This window comes from Sinocyclocheilus anshuiensis, unplaced genomic scaffold, assembly GCF_001515605.1.
Source record: "Sinocyclocheilus anshuiensis isolate Anshui unplaced genomic scaffold, SAMN03320099.WGS_v1.1 scaffold415, whole genome shotgun sequence".
In the NCBI taxonomy this organism is placed as follows: domain Eukaryota; kingdom Metazoa; phylum Chordata; class Actinopteri; order Cypriniformes; family Cyprinidae; genus Sinocyclocheilus; species Sinocyclocheilus anshuiensis.
Window position 1 is genome coordinate 1,159,291 of NW_015552655.1, and position 18,615 is coordinate 1,177,905.

The 18,615-nt window shown below is 36.4% G+C and overlaps 1 protein-coding gene across 1 annotated transcript in view; it reads left to right on the forward strand.

Moving 5' to 3' along the window:
* Positions 1 to 18,615, forward strand: part of dnah3 (dynein axonemal heavy chain 3) — a 69,260-nt gene that overhangs the window by 27,207 nt on the left and 23,438 nt on the right. Inside the window, exons 3-38 of the mRNA XM_016458685.1 lie at positions 376 to 571; positions 2,747 to 2,872; positions 4,439 to 4,634; positions 5,125 to 5,304; positions 5,709 to 5,842; positions 5,941 to 6,037; positions 6,133 to 6,311; positions 7,191 to 7,375; positions 7,585 to 7,708; positions 7,786 to 7,939; positions 8,171 to 8,315; positions 8,593 to 8,804; positions 9,100 to 9,191; positions 9,327 to 9,441; positions 9,772 to 9,888; positions 10,232 to 10,411; positions 10,525 to 10,661; positions 10,782 to 10,983; positions 11,399 to 11,491; positions 11,567 to 11,677; positions 11,770 to 11,884; positions 11,959 to 12,157; positions 12,490 to 12,598; positions 12,741 to 12,854; positions 12,955 to 13,131; positions 13,326 to 13,417; positions 13,510 to 13,729; positions 13,805 to 13,939; positions 14,337 to 14,448; positions 15,095 to 15,336; positions 15,424 to 15,524; positions 15,806 to 15,911; positions 15,991 to 16,120; positions 16,205 to 16,441; positions 16,738 to 16,841; positions 17,545 to 17,839. Coding sequence (XP_016314171.1) covers positions 376 to 571; positions 2,747 to 2,872; positions 4,439 to 4,634; positions 5,125 to 5,304; positions 5,709 to 5,842; positions 5,941 to 6,037; positions 6,133 to 6,311; positions 7,191 to 7,375; positions 7,585 to 7,708; positions 7,786 to 7,939; positions 8,171 to 8,315; positions 8,593 to 8,804; positions 9,100 to 9,191; positions 9,327 to 9,441; positions 9,772 to 9,888; positions 10,232 to 10,411; positions 10,525 to 10,661; positions 10,782 to 10,983; positions 11,399 to 11,491; positions 11,567 to 11,677; positions 11,770 to 11,884; positions 11,959 to 12,157; positions 12,490 to 12,598; positions 12,741 to 12,854; positions 12,955 to 13,131; positions 13,326 to 13,417; positions 13,510 to 13,729; positions 13,805 to 13,939; positions 14,337 to 14,448; positions 15,095 to 15,336; positions 15,424 to 15,524; positions 15,806 to 15,911; positions 15,991 to 16,120; positions 16,205 to 16,441; positions 16,738 to 16,841; positions 17,545 to 17,839 — 5,463 coding nt within the window. The remainder of the gene's footprint in view (positions 1 to 375; positions 572 to 2,746; positions 2,873 to 4,438; positions 4,635 to 5,124; positions 5,305 to 5,708; positions 5,843 to 5,940; positions 6,038 to 6,132; positions 6,312 to 7,190; positions 7,376 to 7,584; positions 7,709 to 7,785; positions 7,940 to 8,170; positions 8,316 to 8,592; positions 8,805 to 9,099; positions 9,192 to 9,326; positions 9,442 to 9,771; positions 9,889 to 10,231; positions 10,412 to 10,524; positions 10,662 to 10,781; positions 10,984 to 11,398; positions 11,492 to 11,566; positions 11,678 to 11,769; positions 11,885 to 11,958; positions 12,158 to 12,489; positions 12,599 to 12,740; positions 12,855 to 12,954; positions 13,132 to 13,325; positions 13,418 to 13,509; positions 13,730 to 13,804; positions 13,940 to 14,336; positions 14,449 to 15,094; positions 15,337 to 15,423; positions 15,525 to 15,805; positions 15,912 to 15,990; positions 16,121 to 16,204; positions 16,442 to 16,737; positions 16,842 to 17,544; positions 17,840 to 18,615) is intronic.

Here is an 18,615-nt window from a genome sequence, read left to right on the forward strand (position 1 = left end):
GTATTGTTGGCTATTGCTACAAATATACCCGTGCTACTTAAGACTGGTTTTGTGGTCCAGGGTCACATATATATAATAAATATACACAGTATACACACATATATTATGTAAACAAAAACTTTTATTTTGGATGCGATTAATCGCGATTAATCGTTTGACAGCACTAATATACATATTTGTAGATGATCTTTTATTGTGCTATGAAAATATACTAAGAAACTTTAACCTATACCTAAAACAACCTTCCCAATTTGTTGACTTTTTGTGATAAAACAAATAATTAATCGAATTCATGTTACTGTCTTTTTAGCCTGAATCACTTCCTCACTTGTATGTCGCTTTTTAAATGAGCCAATAATCACTTTCTTTTTGTAGTTGATTATATCCTGCTAGATCCAGCGGAGCAAGAGCGTCTGTCAGTCTCTGCTGTCCCCTGGCCGTTCCCGTCCCGTGTCATTCGTGCACCAGTTCCCTGGTCCGAGAGCTACAGAGAGGCTCACAGCTGGCAGACGGAGAACCTCTGCACCGTCAACCCTATGATGCTCCATGTACAGGATCTCTGGATGAGCAGGTTGGCATCTCTACAGTAGTGGCCAAAATTATTAGAACACTAGTATTTTCACCAGCTAAAAAAATGTTTTTAGTCAGTTATTTCTATCTTTTGCTGTAGTGTGTCAGTAGGAAATATCAGTTTACATTTCCAAACATTCATTTTGCCATTGATTGTAATAATCCAGTGAGATTTTTGTCTGACAACAGCCAGTGCTCCACACATAGGGCTGGGCGGTATATCGAGTTTTTACGATATATCGATATATTCTTTATACGCAATACAATATGAGGCAATACCGTTTATATTAATATACTGTAGTTTGATACGAGCGCATCTGAAAAATATAGCGGAGGACAATGACTGAGCTGCTGTGGAGAAAGTGCATAATCCAGTTTGTTCTAAACATGTGACAAGCTTCATATTAAGGCCTTTAAAAACTGGTAAGACATAGTATAGTTTATAGTTTAGCATAGTTTAAGCGGCTCGGCCTGTCATATGCTCTGACAAAATGGCTGCGTGTGACGCTACTTGCGCGGTTTAATGTGTTTGACATGTGCTGTCTTCCTGAATGCACAACTTGCATTTCACTGGTATATTCTCCATCTGAAAATGTTAGAAAGTCATGGAAATATTTTCATTTTGCTGTCAGGAGTGCATGAGCCTTCTGCTTTGCGATTCTCCGCTAAAACTTCACAGACTTGAACGAGCGCCACCGTGCGCATGCGCGCCAAACAGACTGAGGCCAATTAAATAGGAGTGCAATAATTCTGACTAAAATATACATTTCGCTGAAATATTTGTAGTTGGACAATAAATGTGACATGTAGAATTTTAAACCTACAAGTAAGTATTTTTATGATAGCACTGACTGTAAAGTGACTGTAATGGGGTAATCAAAATAGCCTAACACAACTGTGTGCTTTTGTTCTCATTTATTTTCATTTTTAGTTTAGTGAATTTAACTTCCACTTTAAAAGCCTTATTTTTGTTTTTAGATTGCAATATTACATTGTTAGAATGAAATGTGATTTTAACCCTTTTATGCACATAATATAAAGGCTTACATGGTTAAATTCACTTTATTTGTTTTCATAGCCTTTAATATGTATTGTTTTGTTGGACAACATTGGGCGGTAAGTGAAATACATATATATTAAATACAGATTTTTTAAAATACAAATACAAAAACGAAAATACCGAGATATATACCGTATATCGCAAATCACCAAAAAATACCGAGATATGAATTTTTGCTCATATCGCCCAGCCCTATCTACACAGAGATCTGATCTGATCATCATCCAGTCTGTCTGGAATGACATGAAGAAACAGAACAAACTGAGACAGACTCAATCCAGAAGAACTGTGGCAATGTCTCCAAGATGCTTCAAGAAACCTACCTGCAAAGCTGCAGTACTGTTAAAAGTTTTAGGCACTTGCGTAAAAATGCTGTAAAATGAGAATGCTGTCAAAAATAATGTCATAAATAGACATTCTTTATCAATTAAGTTCTATTAACTTTATTACTTTGTTTAAATATATATTATCTTTTATTTGTTCCTGTGGCTCAGTGGTAGAGCATTGCGTTAGCAGCGCAAAAGGTTGTGGGTTCAATTCCCAGGGAACACACATACTGGTAAAAAATTTATAGCCTGAATGCACTGTAAGTCGCTTTGGATAAAAGCGTCTGCTAAACGAATAAATTATTATTATTATTATAACTAAATTTAATCAACATTTGGTATGACCATCCTTTGCATTTAACGCAGCTTTTGCCCTCAGTGCAGTTGCGTATAATTTTGCAGGTAGTTTTCTTGAAGCATCTTGGAGATGTTGCAACAGTGCTTCTGGATTGAGTCTGTCTCAGTTTGTTCTGTTTCCTCATGTTATTCCAGACAGACTGGATGATGATGAGATCAGATCTCTGTGTGGAGGACTGGCTGTTGTCAGACTCCTTGTGCAAACAAAAATCTCACTGTATTATTACAATTAATGGCAAATGGATGTTTGGAAATGTAAACTGATATTTCCTACTGACACACTACAGCAAAAGATAGAAATAGCTGAGTTAAAACCATTTTTTAGCTATTGAAAATACTAATGTTCTAATAATTTCGGCCACCACTATAATTCCTCTATCAGGGTCCTAATCATCATGATCCCATTTCTAATCTTTTTATGTTTCTTTTACAGTTTCACATCTCTGCGGTTTGTGCGTTTGGATGATCTGCTCTCAGCCGATCTTCCGCTCTTGCCGGCGGAGTTTGAGGAGCTGGTGCGGCGACAGTGTCAGAACACCCGAGATGAACTGCTTAACACGTGAGAGATTTCCTCTATATCTATATATCTGTTCTAAACAAGTGCAGAACATCACCAGACCTGTGTTTTTTGTGAGGTCGGGTTTAAATAACGTCCTGCCGTGGACAGTAACGGAAACAGTACACACTGAGAAGTCGTAGCGAGACACATGATATATTTGGTGTCTGTAGGTTTCATTCTCATGTTCTCTGTAAACCTGTCACTGTAGTCACCTGAATCCAGCTCTATAATTACAGCTCGCCTTGCACTCAAAGGAAGAGCTGTATGTCTGGCAAGTTACAAGTCATTTGAATCATTCATTCAGCCGATTCGTTCAAATACACTGATTCCTGATGAACCCACTGATGAGTGGTTAATTTGAGTGGTTCAAATGATTTATTAATCAACACTGATTAATTCAGGATGAACAAACCACAGTTGTTTTTGATAACTTAAAAAAAATTGTTAAAAAAATTGAAATAAAATAAATGTTAACCGAAATAAAATAAAATGTAAAAAAAAATCAGTTAGTTGCCAAGGCAATGTTTCTTATTTTCATTTAGTTGAACTTGAACTAAAACTGAAATAAAAATAAATAATGACATAAACACACAACAAAATTACTGCAACTTTAACTAAAATAAAAAAATTAAAATTAAAAAAATAAATGAAAATTATTAAAAAACTGCAATTGATCATTGGAACAAACAAGTGACTTGTCTTTATGAGTGAGTGAGTCAATGGAATCATTCACTCAACTATTGTTCAAAAACACTGATTCATTCAGTGGTGAAACAACTCACTCTGTCATTATGAATGAGTCTTCTGAGTCATTCATTCAAACTTATTGATTTGATACAGAAACAAAACAGAGCTCCTGTTTGTAACTTGGGTAAACAAAGCAAGTTTGTATTTACAGATAAGAATATAACACTAATATTAACAATTGATGTTTGTCCATTTAAGCAATTACTAGCAATGTCCTTATGCTCTCATGGGATATGCTGAACATTTACTGGACTGTGGTAAATGTGTGTTTGAATAAGGTCGAATGTGTTGTTGTTTAAACAGTTCTCCTCGTCTTGACTACCTTTGTTCTCAACTCTGTATCCATGGTCTCCTCAAACCACCCAAAGACAAGCACACAATACGAGCCCTGAATGAGGGTTTGAACAATGGGGAAATAAAGAGCAATCTGGACCTGCTTTAACACGCAGGGTGTCTGCAGCAATAATCAGTGTGAAGTGTTCAGTAGATATACTGCAGGAAGAGTGAATTGCAGTCTGATGCATCCTTGACCTTTTTATTTCAGAGACCCTTTTATTACTAAATGGATTTGAAATGTAAATCATTTTATCCAATGAGATTACTTTTTCTTAACTTTTGAAATTAGAGACATTTGAGAATATTTTGTACTTTTTAGCACAGAAAATAAATGATAAATCAACTTGGTTAATTTGTATCATGAACATACCAACTCCAGAACTGAATTTTGATATTCAGCCAAGCAGTAAAATGAAGGTAAAATTTAAATAAAAAAGAATTATGTATCACCTGTTGCCTTTGTTGTTTGTGTGTGTTGTGTAGTTGGCTGCCCCGCTGTGCTTCTCTTTTTGTGACCTTTAAAGACTCCTGGTTGCCACTGGTCCCAAAGAAAGCAAGCATCTCCCCGGTAAAGGCACAGAAACTCTTCTACAGTGTGGCTGCTCTGATGTCACTGCAGCTGCGCGGTCTGGTGGTCGCATCGCTGCAGGATCTGCTGCAGTTTTTCCAGCTACATCAGGTACTGAAACCAGTGACACTGATATGTTTAAAATATGTTTAAACCGATGCTCTATAGGCGTTATACAACCTAGTTACTGAGCATGTGCGTGCATTTATGGGTATATATGTACATATATATCTGTTTGTTTATGGATGCATGCTTTTTGAGAGTGCAAGCCACTGAAGGCTGTATTTTACAGTTATTTTACCACTGCAAAGTCACTCTAGCATACTGCCTTCTGTATCTTATGGATTTTATTAAACAGGCACAAGTTTTAAATAAAATATTACGTTCATTAATAAACAAAATAATAGTAATAATAATAACAGACAACCAACAACTATTTATAGTAGTAATATGTTTATATGTTAAATATGCAAGATCACTAGTGCATAAATTAGACATTTTACAATTGATTTGAGCTTCATGAACAGTCAATTCTGTGCATGTTAAATGTGCATTTGTTTACATATGTGTGTGTGTACTATATGTATGTGTTTTCTGGCAGGATGGTAATGATTTTGGGGAGTATTTTGATGAGCTGAAGTACACGCAGCGTCCATTGTTACTGGTGAAATTGAGACTTGAGGACCCCAAAATTACATTTGAACCTTCACTGGAGAGCTGCTGGGAGCTCATACAGCATGCATTCACACAGATCATCGACAGCGCCCACAACATACCCCGGGTACACGCACATATACTAAAAGACGACTTGCCAATGATTTCTGTTGTTATAGTATAGTGCAATAATTTATCTGAGGTGAACCTGAGAAGATGCAAGGGATTTTGCTGATGTTTTCTTTATTCTCACATTATTTACATCTGCAAGTTTCAGACTTAAGTGGCTTGGAATCTTTACTTACATTGGTAAGAGATTCTTTCCACACAAACAGTGAAAATGATCTGAGATACAGAAAGTATAAAGTGCATCTAACAGAAATTATGCACATACACTCACAAAACACAACAAAAACTAGATTGCTTCCATTACAATTAAATTGTTTAGGCACAATGTAAAGCAGAACAATGGATTTTGCACACTTTAACCATCATTTTTTAAACCTAAACCTGAAAAGTGTTTTCTTACAGGTGGAGTGTAAGCTTTTCTCAGAGGTGGGAGAAACTCTAATGCTATGCTCAGTGAGACACGACGAGATGCTGGTGACAGACATCGTGAACAGAGCCAGAGAGATCTTTCAGTGGAACACCGTTGGGCCCCAGAGGTCCACTATCATAAAATGTTTTCCAGTAGAAAAGCTTCAATTTAAGACTGAATCACACTGTAATTTGTCTGTGCGTGAATCTGTGGTGTGTTGTGTAGGTATCTGGATGTGTATAAGAAGTACACTGATTTACTGGACCGTCAGGACATACTGAACTTCCTTAAAGCCAAACACTCACTGCAGGGCTTTACTAAGGTAGCCTTTCTAGTGTGTGCATTGCAGCCTTATAGATAACACAAGGGTGAAATGCTTCCTTGTAAAGCCAGATGTTTCTACTGTGTGACCTGTAGAAAATCACAGGTGTGCAGAATTTGTGGACGGAGATTGCATCGCTGCATGTGACTGTTCCACTCTCCCTGATCTGTCTGGATGCGGTGAACCTGAACCAAGATCTGTGTGACAAGGCAGACCATCTCGTAGATCTTCTCACAACATTTGTGATGGAGGAGAACCGAGAACTCAACAAGAGGTGGGAGGAAACGGCCTGAAATATTCTTCAGAAATTAATTATTTTCAAATGAATCAGTCACTATGTAATTAATATTCAGCTCTGTCGAAACTATACTACTCAGAATACCTTGCTACATACAGCAGATGTAAGTGATGAAATTGATATGTAAAAAGTATACCTCCAAAGTATACCTTGTTTTTGTAATCTTTCATCAAATGTCATTATTTCCTTCAATTATAAAACAACTTTCGCCTGGGATCACCTAATTTCAACTTCATTTAAAGCAAGACACTACAGACAAAACTTCTTTTCAGCAGCATTTACATACAGCAAACTATACAGTTTTATTCGTACCTATAGTCAGAAGGTTTTTACAGGGAGTTGATATATAATTCACCTCGTATATGTTTAAAATATTTCTCCAAAAAACGTGAAAATTATGGAATGTAAAAAGAGAAATCCAAAATCCGCTCTGTAAAAACACGCAAGTCTAAAATGTGAATTAAAAATTTAGAACTGATGTTCAGATTTCTTTGTTGTATTTTGTATTTTTTGCAAAATAGTACATATTTAATTAAATAATACCTCATTTGCATGTTTATCATAATATTTCAGAAACTTGTAATGCAAAACAATTGCCTGTACTGTGAATAATCAACTGGGGAATGTATGGTGATATCTGGTGAATTTTTACCCTATTTACCTGCGGAGCCTTAATTTTTAAAAATATTTTCCATTATTTTTCTCATTCAACTTGTGAAATATGTCACATCAGTTAAATAAAAAGTGATTGTTTTTAGCTGCTTTTTTGTTGAATAACAAAACATTTTGTATGTATGAGGTATTATAGCATATACCATTTATATATGCTATATAACATTTATTATTCTCTCCTAGTATATGCCATCATTACGATGAGATTACGGACAGAATCACAAGCAAGCTGAGTACCACAGAGGAGCTGGTAGAGTTAAACCAGTACCTGAGACACACAAGTGAAGTCACCGTACACAAACTCCGCCATGAGATTGAGGAAGCTGTCAAGAGACTCGACTTCCTGCTCGACTACGCCACTCTTCCAGGTACAAACATCCTTTGCGTAATATGTGCATGCAAATACTGTGTCTATGGCAACACCATACTACTCAAATACACTACAAATACTAATATTTCAAGCAATCATGTGGTTTTCACTCACAGTCCCTCAGTCTAGATTTGAATTTGGGGCTGTCTGGGATTTGTGGGAACACTTTTTCTTTAAAACCCCCTTAAAATCTTTCTCTCTTCACAGAGGAGGATATGAAGTTGTTCAGCACTTTGATCCACTGGCCTGAACAGATTCTGTCTTCGATTGAAGTCAGTAAGGATAAACTGAACAATCAGAAAGATCAGGCTGAGATCGATCTGATGAAAAGGTGCTTAAACGCATACACACACACACATCAAACGCAACTTAAACAAGTCTGATGGCTATCACACGTTTCGTCCTCAGAATAGGGAAGTTGGAAGAGACGCTGAAGGGCCTGGAAAAAGAGGTGGACATCTTTAAGATGAAAGAAAAGATGACTTTGGATGAGAGCAAGATCAATGTGGAGAAACTCAATAAGATCAGCGTCAGCCTGGAGGCCGCTGTCAAAGAGATAGAGGTTTGTGCTTGAAATTGTGTATTAAATAAACATGAAATTATGGTTGCAAGTACAGTATGTCATGCATTGCAGGTAAAAAAAAAATTTGAAAAAAGTTTGATTATACATATATTTCATTCAATATTGAAAAAATGTGTAACTATTACTTATACATATAAACTGTTCGTGTGCTTTTAGTCTTTCAAGTATGAGTGGATATTAATGGAATGTAAAAATGTGCATTTATTTCAGTGCATTAATAAAGAAGAGGGTTTGCTGGACAAAGAACAGACTCAGTTTCCAGTCTTACAGACAATAATGGCCAAAAAACAGCCGTATGACCAGCTGTGGATCACGGCTCTTGATTTTCAGACCAAATCTGATGTGTGGATGAATGGTAAAGCACATGCTGTCATATTTCTTGATCCTTTTTACATCTCAGCCATGAATTAATGCATTTGATTGGACAAACATTTGTATAATATAGAAAGACATAATTTAGTCACTTTAGACAATGTTGTTTTTCAGTCTCAGGCTTTGTTTTCTGTCTCAAATGTTTCAAAGCATCTAAAGCAGTGACATTGAACACTAGTTTAACATGCGATTGTGTGTGTGTGTGTGTGTGTGTGTGTGTGTGTGTGTGTGTTTTCATGTCTTGTGCATGCGCTCTCAAGGTCCATTCCAGCAACTGAATGCAGAAACGGTATCAGAGGAGTTGGGAAACATGTGGCGCACCATGTACAAACTCACAAAGATCTTCTCAGATCGGACGTCTCCCGGGCGTGTCACAGAAAACTTCAAGAAAAAGATTGACAAATTCAAACAACACCTTCCCATTCTGACAACTATCTGCAATCCAGGCCTGAAGGACAGACACTGGGAGATGGTATGACAGTAATATACACAAAGCTTTATTGATCTCTGTCAGTGAAACTCACTCACAGGCATTTACAGGAACAGTCACATTTGACATTTTGAATCATTTTAGTGAATCGATTCTTCTGAACAGTTCAGGCATATGTACTGGTTTAAACAGTTATTCACTGATTTAGTCCTTCAATTTAGGTCTTATGTATTCCTTTTTTTTTGCTTTTGTTACTGTTTAAGTTTGCCATTAAAGTTGCATTTATTCGTTTTGATGAATGCTAATTTTTTTTAATTTTTTTTTTGGCTGATATCAGATCAGTAATATAGTGGGATTTGATGTTAAGCCGGACAAAGACACCCCACTCCTCAAGATGGTGGAGCTCGGATTTTCAGAGTATTCAGACAAGTAAGGCTGATCTTTGACAATCGAAAATTATTTGTGGTTGTAAAAAAAGTATTATTTGTGAAACCATGTTGCTCAGTGCAGTGTGAATCTGAATGTGTCAGATTGACTCTTTTATGAATCTCTCTCTGTCTGCAGGCTGGAGGAAATCGGTGCTTCCGCAAGTAAGGAATTCTCTCTGGAAAAGTCTCTGGAGAAAATGAAACAAGAGTGGGCTGAGCTCCGCTTTGGGTTTTCCCCGTATAAGGACACGGTAAAACACTGTGTTTGAAAGTTGATATAAAACTGGCTATTTAAATTTTATGTAATTTAAATGTTTATATACAACTCTGTTCTTATTTGGGTGTTGATTATTAAATACATTTGGTTAATTTATTGTTAAATATAATTTATTCTCTAAATTAAACTCAGTGTTTAAGGAAAAAAAAAACATTTTGGTGCATCACTACTGATATATAAAAAATTATTATCATTAAAATTACTTTGATTGTTATATAAAGCTACTGTTTATTTTAACAATTTTATTCTTCTCTCTTTCTCTCTGTCTTATTATGCATTTGTGCATGTATATTTGTCCATAAAGGGTACAAGTGTTTTATCGGCAGTAGATGATATTCAGCTGCTGTTGGACGATCACATTATCAAGACTCAGACTATGAGAGGATCTCCATTCATCAAGCCAATGGAGGCCGATGCAAAGGTGCATAACTTGCACAGATTTGTGTTAAAAGCATTTTAATTTTACTAATCAAGTCCATTTATTTCCTGCCACAAAATCAGATTTTCATGGCTATGTTTGACTGTACTAGTGTACCTTTAAGAAGTCTTTATGTAAATAACTTCTATTATGATTAAAGCTTTTCATGGAATGAGTAACAACAGCGCCCACGACAACTTGTGCAGTTTAGTTCTGCACAATAAAAATATTCTGGTTTTTAGTTGTACACAATACAGTATGATCCTGTAAATAATATGACCATATCAAATGATAATAATATGAACCTTGACCCTTTATATAGTTCTGTTGCTTTGTCTCTCTTTAGACCTGGGAGGAGAAGTTGCAGAGCATACAGGATATATTGGATGCAATGTTGCAGTGTCAAAGCATGTGGATGTATCTAGAGCCCATCTTCAGCTCAGAGGACATCATAGCCCAGATGCCAGAGAACGGACGCAAGTTTGCCATCGTAGACAGTTACTGGAAAAACATTGTCGCTGAAGCGGTGTGTGTGTGATCGGTATTAGCTGTATCACTGTATCTACAACTAATGACCAGCAACAACTAATGATCAATAAATAAACAAGATGTTCATATTCGTGTTAAATGTTTTAACAGTTGAAGGACACACGTGCGCTGGTGGCCACAGAGCAGCCCAACATGTTGGGTCGCCTTCAGGAGTCCAACACTTTCCTGGAGGAAATACAGCAGGGTCTGAACTCATACCTGGAAACAAAGAGACTCTTCTTCCCTCGGTACGATTAAACTTTCAGATCTAACTCTTAATGATGTTATAACACCTTCTTGTATCTCAGTTTAGTGTTCAGAGTCACTATTAGTCATTGGTCTCCTAAACTTTATTTCTCACTGTCTAGGTTTTTCTTCCTGTCTAATGATGAGATGTTGGAGATCTTGTCTGAGACGAAGGATCCGCTGCGTGTCCAGCCTCATCTTAAGAAGTGTTTTGAGGGAATCGCTAAGCTAGAATTCACCCCTGATCTGGAGATCACAGGAATGATCAGCTCAGAGAAAGAGATTGTTCCCTTAATAGAGACCATCTACCCAGCTAAAGCCAAGGTACAGATGGAGTACGCCTGAAATATGCTGTTTCCCTTGTTTGTATAAATTTTTACCTAAAATAGATAGCTAAACTCTATGGATATGCTCCATGAAAACATGAAGCCTTATTTTAGGACCATTAAGATTTTTGTGAATTGTGACATTCTTTTTCTAAAATTTTCCTCACAATTCTCAAAACCATAATGTCAAAAATGTATATATAATTTAAATTGAATTTTACAGTATTTGTACATAATTGTTGTACAGACTTTAATATGTTCATTTAAACAAAATCATCGCTTTGCATGTTTTTAAAAGTTGAGATTAATGGGATTTACACAAAATGTATTGTAGTAATGAGAACTTTCAGGGGAAAAGTGATTAATCGTCATGAGAATTTACCCACGTTTTAAAATTTGTATCATGTTTTTAGGGAATGGTTGAGAAGTGGCTTCTGCAGGTTGAAAACACAATGCTGATGAGCATCAGAGGCGTCATAAAACAAGGAATGGAGCAGTACTCAGAGGTATAATCACACACAAACACTGCACATGTACAATACGATCAGCCCATCACGTGTGTTTGATTCTGCTTGTTTCAGATGCCTAGGAAGAAGTGGGTGCTGCTGTGGCCTGGTCAGGTCGTGATCTGTGCGTCCTGCATCTTCTGGACCAGTGAAGTATCTGACGCCATACAGAACAACACTCTTCCTGTGAGCACAAGCGCACACAAACTCATTCAGAGCAGATATGATTGAGTGGAGTTGGTCAGAAAGTATAAATATTGTGTTTGCATGTGTTTCAGGCTTATGTTGAACAGAGTAATGCTCAGATCGCTGATATAGTCGAGCTGGTAAGAGGGAAGTTGCCAGGTGGGGCCAGGATGACTCTGGGAGCTCTTATTGTCATTGATGTTCATGGTAAGTGTCATCCTGGCATGTTGTCTCTGTATTGTCTGTATAGTTCATGAGCTTTGCCTCTTTATCCCATGCAGCACGTGATGTTGTGTGCAAGCTGGCACAGGATGGCATTTCATCTCTAAATGATTTCCAGTGGATTTCCCAGCTGCGGTATTTCTGGGAGGACGGAGAGGTCATGCTGCGGATGATCACCACCGTGATCAGATACGGATACGAATATCTCGGCAACTCACCACGTCTGGTCATAACACCACTAACTGACCGCTGCTACAGGTGCTCTGACATATAATATGTGTTAGCATGTGTTTGATAATATTTCATTATGATCATTCTAAATGCCATTGTGAAGAATACAAGTACAGAGACTGTTTTCTCAATCTGATTCAAAAATATCTTGCTTACGTCAGTGCCATGAGGCAGAGCTTTTCATACGCTTTACAACATATGAACATGAGTACGTTTATTTATGTCTTACGAACTGGTCAGTCGATATTTACTAAATATTTACTTCAGACACAAATTCAGACTTTCTCTTTGTAAAAAAAAAAGACTGATAGAAAAAAAGTGCATGTAAACATACCTACTGAATGCTGATTGGTCCACAGGACTCTGATGGGCGCTCTGAAGCTGAATCTTGGCGGAGCTCCAGAAGGTCCTGCGGGAACTGGAAAAACAGAGACGACCAAAGATCTGGCCAAAGCGCTCGCCAAGCAGGTGCTCACAATATTTTTTTACGACATATATAAAGCTACTATTTCAGTCTAAACACTGATTATGCTGGTTCAGGTAATTCTGATAAGTTCATTTTATTGTATGTAAGTGACAAATATAAGTGTGTGTGTAAATGTGTGTTTAGTGTGTGGTGTTCAACTGTTCTGATGGTCTGGACTACAAAGCGATGAGTAAATTTTTCAAGGGTCTAGCACAGTCCGGAGCGTGGGCATGTTTCGACGAGTTCAACCGGATAGAGGTCGGTAATGATGTGACAGCCAAATTAGTAAATTAAACTAATACTACTTTATAGTTAACAATTATTAGTTTGTCTCTCCTTGTTTGTTGCACTCTGTCAGGTAGAGGTGTTGTCTGTGGTCGCCCAGCAGATTTTGAGTATTCAGCAGGCCATAATGCGAAACATGAAGACATTTATGTTCGAGGGAACCGAGCTCTCTCTCAATCCGACCTGCTGTGTGTTTATCACCATGAACCCAGGATACGCAGGCAGAGCAGAGCTGCCTGATAACCTGAAAGTAACCAAAAACAAACACGCTCATGCACAATTTCATAGAAATACACCATCTTGTAACTTTGCTTCCTGTTTTTTTGGCTCATTTTGAGATAAATTAGAGTTTTACGGGAAATTGTTTTCTTATGCCATGGTCCATTCATTCATTCATTTATATATTTATTTAAGTTTTGTGTGTATGTATTTGCATGTTTGTAGGCTTTGTTCCGTACAGTTGCAATGATGGTTCCAGATTATGGACTGATTGGAGAGATATCACTTTATTCGATGGGATTCACAGCATCCCGGAGGTAAAATAATTTCTAGTCAAACAGTTAAACTAATTCATATTTAATTTTGCGGAAAAGGTTCCAGTTGTTTCACGTTGTTTTGTGTTTTCCAGCCTGGCTCAGAAGATCGTGGCGACGTATCGCCTGTGCTCTGAGCAGCTCTCGTCTCAACCGCACTACGATTATGGGATGCGTGCGGTAAAATCAGTCCTGACTGCGGCGGGAAACCTGAAACTCAAATACCCAGAAGAGGACGAGAGCGTTTTGCTGCTCAGAGCTCTCATGGATGTCAACATGGCCAAGTTCCTCGCGCAGGATTTACCACTGTTTCAGGTGTGTAGATGCCAATTACATATTCATTTTGTATGACTTTGCATGTGGTTATTGATTTGTGTTTGTGTGTTTTAGGGAATCATCACTGATCTGTTTCCTGGAGTGGTGCTGCCCAAACCAGATTATGAGTTACTGTTAAAAGCTTTGGATGACAACATCGCCAAGATGAAACTGCAGCCTGTACCGTGGTTCATTGGCAAAATTATACAAGTACAAAATCTGCTCAATGCCATTTCATCTATCTACTCAATCTGTCACGTCTTTATAATCATTCATATTTTTTTGGTTTCTCAAATTTTGCCTTTAGATTTAAACATTTAGAAGGTAGTTTATATTTGAGCACTGCTATTTTAAATATAAAACTATTATAAAATTCTGTGCTAATTAATTAATTAATTTAATTATTTAGTCTGCTAAATGACTAAATGTAAATGTAAATTCAATTGAGTTTAAACACTATAATCTGATTGGGTGAGTTGTATTTGAAGTTCTTACAAAAAGAAAAGCTATATTTTATAATATTGAACTGAGAACTGAGGCTTGTTTTTATAGCTGAAACTGTTAAATGAAAAAAGTAATCAGTTGATCAATTTTATCGTGTGTGCAGGTGTACGAGATGATGCTGGTCAGACACGGCTTTATGATTGTTGGCGAGCCTATGGGTGGAAAAACTTCAGCTTATAAAGTTCTGGCTGGAGCTTTGGGAGACCTTTATAAGGGTAATCAATCCATAATATTTTTATTCTTTATTCTTTCATTATTTTTTTTTTGTGTTCATACACACTACCGGTTAAAAGTTTGGAATAATTAAGATTTTTAATGTCCTTAAAAGAAGTCTCTCTGCTCACCAAGATGGCATTTATTTGATCAAAAATGCAGTAAAAACAGTAAATTGTGAAATGGCAGAGCTAAATTCTTTTAAAAATCTAACCTAATCCAAATTTTGAATAGTAGTGAAACACAGTTTCTACAAAAAATATTAAGCAGCAAAAACTGTCAATGTTTTCAACATTGAGAATAAAAAAAAATGTTTATTGAGCAGTGAATGAGCATATTAGAATGATTTTTGAAGGATCATGTGACACTGAAGACTGGAATAATGATTCTGAAAATTCAGCTTTGATCACGGCAATAAATTACATTTTACAATATATTCAAATAAAAACAATTATTTGAAACTACAGTAATATTTCACAATATTGCTGTTTTTACTCTATTTTTCATCAAATAAATGCAGCCTTGGTGAACATGAGACACGTCTTTTTCAAAATTATTTAAATTTTTGAACAGTTGTGTACAAATATGATGTGCTGAAATGACATGGAATCATAACCAAGTATGTGCGTATGTTATTTGTCTATATAGAAGGTCTGATGGAAGAGTTTGCGGTAGATTTCCGCATCATTAATCCGAAGGCGATCACTATGGGGCAGCTGTATGGCTGTTTTGATCCAGTGAGTCACGAGTGGTCAGACGGCGTTTTGGCCACCTCATTCAGACAACAGGCCCAGTGCACCGCAGACGACCGCCAGTGGATCATATTCGATGGGCCCATCGACGCGGTCTGGATTGAGAACATGAACACCGTTTTGGACGATAACAAGAAGGTACATTTACATTTTAATATTGCAGTGAACATGTCTGAAGCGCTTGAGGTTCAGTGCTGGTGTCTGATGTGTTTTGCTGTTGAACAGCTGTGCCTGATGAGTGGTGAGATCATTCAGATGAGTCCTAAAATGAGTCTGATCTTTGAGCCTGCGGATCTGGAGCAGGCGTCACCCGCTACTGTGAGCAGGTGAACAACGAACACTCAGCTCTACATTGTTAAAGTAAAACAATACAGAGCCCATTAATTTTCTTCCAATTTTTTTTTATTAGCAATAGCATATTTAATTTTTATATTAAACATATAAAATGTATAAAATGATTTTTAAAAATCCTGTTAATAGACTCTCCCTACATTCATATGTGCATAACATTTGCTTTTGGTTTTACTTTCCAAGTGTTTTTTTATTTTTTATTTCAATGTGTTTGTTGTCTTGTCATAGAGAGTGTATGTGTGTGTGTTATGTTTAGATGCGGTATGATCTACATGGAGCCGCATCAGTTGGGCTGGATGCCTCTGAGAGACTCCTACATGAACACATTACCTGAGACCCTGGCAGATGAGCACAGAACCCTGGTGAGAAGGATCGTGCACATGCTGTTAAAATAATAAACATTTCTGAATGTAATGATCCCCTGTGTGTGTTTTGTTTTAGATTACTGATCTCTTTAACTGGCTGGTTCAACCTTGTTTGGACTTTATTTACCATGAGTGTGGATTCTTAGTTCAGACATCACCTATTCACCTGGCCTATAGTCTGATGTGCCTGTATACCTGCCTACTAGGTACATGCACATAAAAATATGTACATTATACATATCTTCAATCATTTTGGGATCTGTTTGCTCATGTCACATTTTATTGTGCAGATGAGATTTTTCAGTCAGGACAGGAAGGAGCAGAATCTATGACGAGTCAGCAGGTGACGCTGTGGTTTCAGGCCCTGTTCGTGTTCGCTGTGGTCTGGAGTTTGGGAGGAACCATCAACGGCAACAGCAGGAAGAAGTTTGACATCTTCTACCGAAACCTTATCATGGGCACAAACACCGATCACCCGCGACCCCAGAGTGTGAAACTCACCAAGAGCAACGTGTTCCCAGAGAGAGGTCTACATAATGTTTTTGGTTGACTTTTAATGACAGGGTTTCTATGGTCATGTAAAATCTGTAAATATAGGACAATTGTGATTCCCAGGCCCAAGCAGAATATGTAACTATTTTCTCATAATTCCTATTCCCAGTCCCTGTGGATTATTAACTTTTTAGTGGATTCCAACAGAGGATATTTTTATGCATAAAGAACCTGATAAAACCAAAAGTCAATGCTAAGAGTCATATACAATCATTTTAAAAACATGTTTATGAATCTTGTCTGCTGTCTGTTTGTTCTGTTCTCCACACAGGCACCGTCTATGATTATTATTTCCATAAGCAGGGTCCCGGTCAGTGGAACAACTGGACCGAATCCATCACTAAAGAAGACAAAGTCATACCTGCCGGCGCAAAAGTTAGTTCACAAAAATCAGGGTTATTAGAGTTAACTAAAACTATAAAACCGCAACTAAAACCAACATTTTTGTTAACTGAAATTAAATTAAATATAAAAAAAACTTAAAACGTTTATTTTATTTCAGCTAGCTGCCCCAGACGACATTTCTTATTTTCATTTGGTTTAACTTGATGTACTAAAATACCAAAAACTAAAACTTAAATAAAAATGAATAAAACTGTATAGCCATATTTAAAAAAAAATACAAAAAGTTACAAAAAATGTAACTAAAATCGAAATAAAAACAACAAAAAAATCTAAATATATACAAAATTCAAAATATTAATAAAAACTATAATAGTATTTAGGGGATAATTGTGCATTTTATAGAATAAGTAAATTTATTTTTTGCAAAAGAGAGTTAAAAACAGAAACCAGTTTTTCCAAATTTCAATTTTTAACAGTTTTCAAAAATCAATTTTATATACTTGTATTAAAAAAAGCAATAAAAATATAAATTTAAATATTAAAAATAAAAGTTAAATCTAAAAGTAAATCTTTAATATAAACATAAACTCTAAAAATTAATCTAAATGTTAATTCTAAATACATAAGTAAACATATAGAGTGTTGAATGAACCAAAGGAAAATCACACAGGGTAATGTACTCACAGGGTAAAGTACTCTCTTTCTACCTTTGATGTCTGTGTCTCTCTCTCAGGTGTCTGATCTTATCATACCCACGGCAGAAACGTCACGCCAGCTCTTCTTCCTCAGGACGTATCTGTCACATGAGGTGCCCATACTGATCGTGGGACCCACAGGAACCGGAAAGTCTGTGATAAACAACAACTTCCTGATGTCGCTTCCCAAGGAGCGCTACACTCCCATCTGCATCAACTTCTCCGCCCGGACTTCTGCCAACCAAACCCAGGACATCATCATGTCTAAGCTGGACCGCCGCCGCAAGGGCGTGTTTGGGCCACCGATGGGGAAGAAATGCATCATCTATGTTGGTAAGAAGTAGATTTAGTACAAACACTGATTGGGTACATTTATTGAACAGCTAAAACCCTGCTACCTACTTTTCTGTCATTTTAAATATAAAATAAAAGTTTCACAAGTTGTGAAAAAGTTTTCCTGAAAAATAGAAGTTTTAGATTGCACTTTCAGTTCTTCTGTATTAATTAAACTCTAGAGAATTGTATGAATGCACAGATAAATAAATTCATAAATAAAGATAAAAAATGTAGGTATTGATGCAGTATCATAAGAAAAATAATCACAATATACGATTGTATTTGTACAGCTCTATGTATTGTAAATGTTTTCTGTTCTTTTTACAAAAACATTTTTTTTTTGTATAAAGAGCAAAATTGTAATTAAATTACAGTGTGCCACGTATTATGTTCATAGAGATTTAAGTTATTAATAAACCTAATAAATCACATGCTACTTTCCTTTAATTTGATATTGGATACAACAACGAGTAAAACCATCTTTACACAATAAAATGACTAAACCTTTAACTAAAATTAAAATGATATATGATTGTCTTGGCACAGCACTAGGTATTTTTTTTACATAAAAATTGTAAAAAACATTTGTATAAATTCAAAATTCTAATAAGTGCGGCACATATTATGTTCATAGATATTAAGTTGTGAATAAACTTAAAGGGGTCATTGGATGCTACATGCACTTTTACAAGTTGTTTGAACTGAAATGTGTGTTGGCCATGTGTGTTCACAACCACCCTATAATGATAAAGATCCACCCAGTGTTTTTTTTT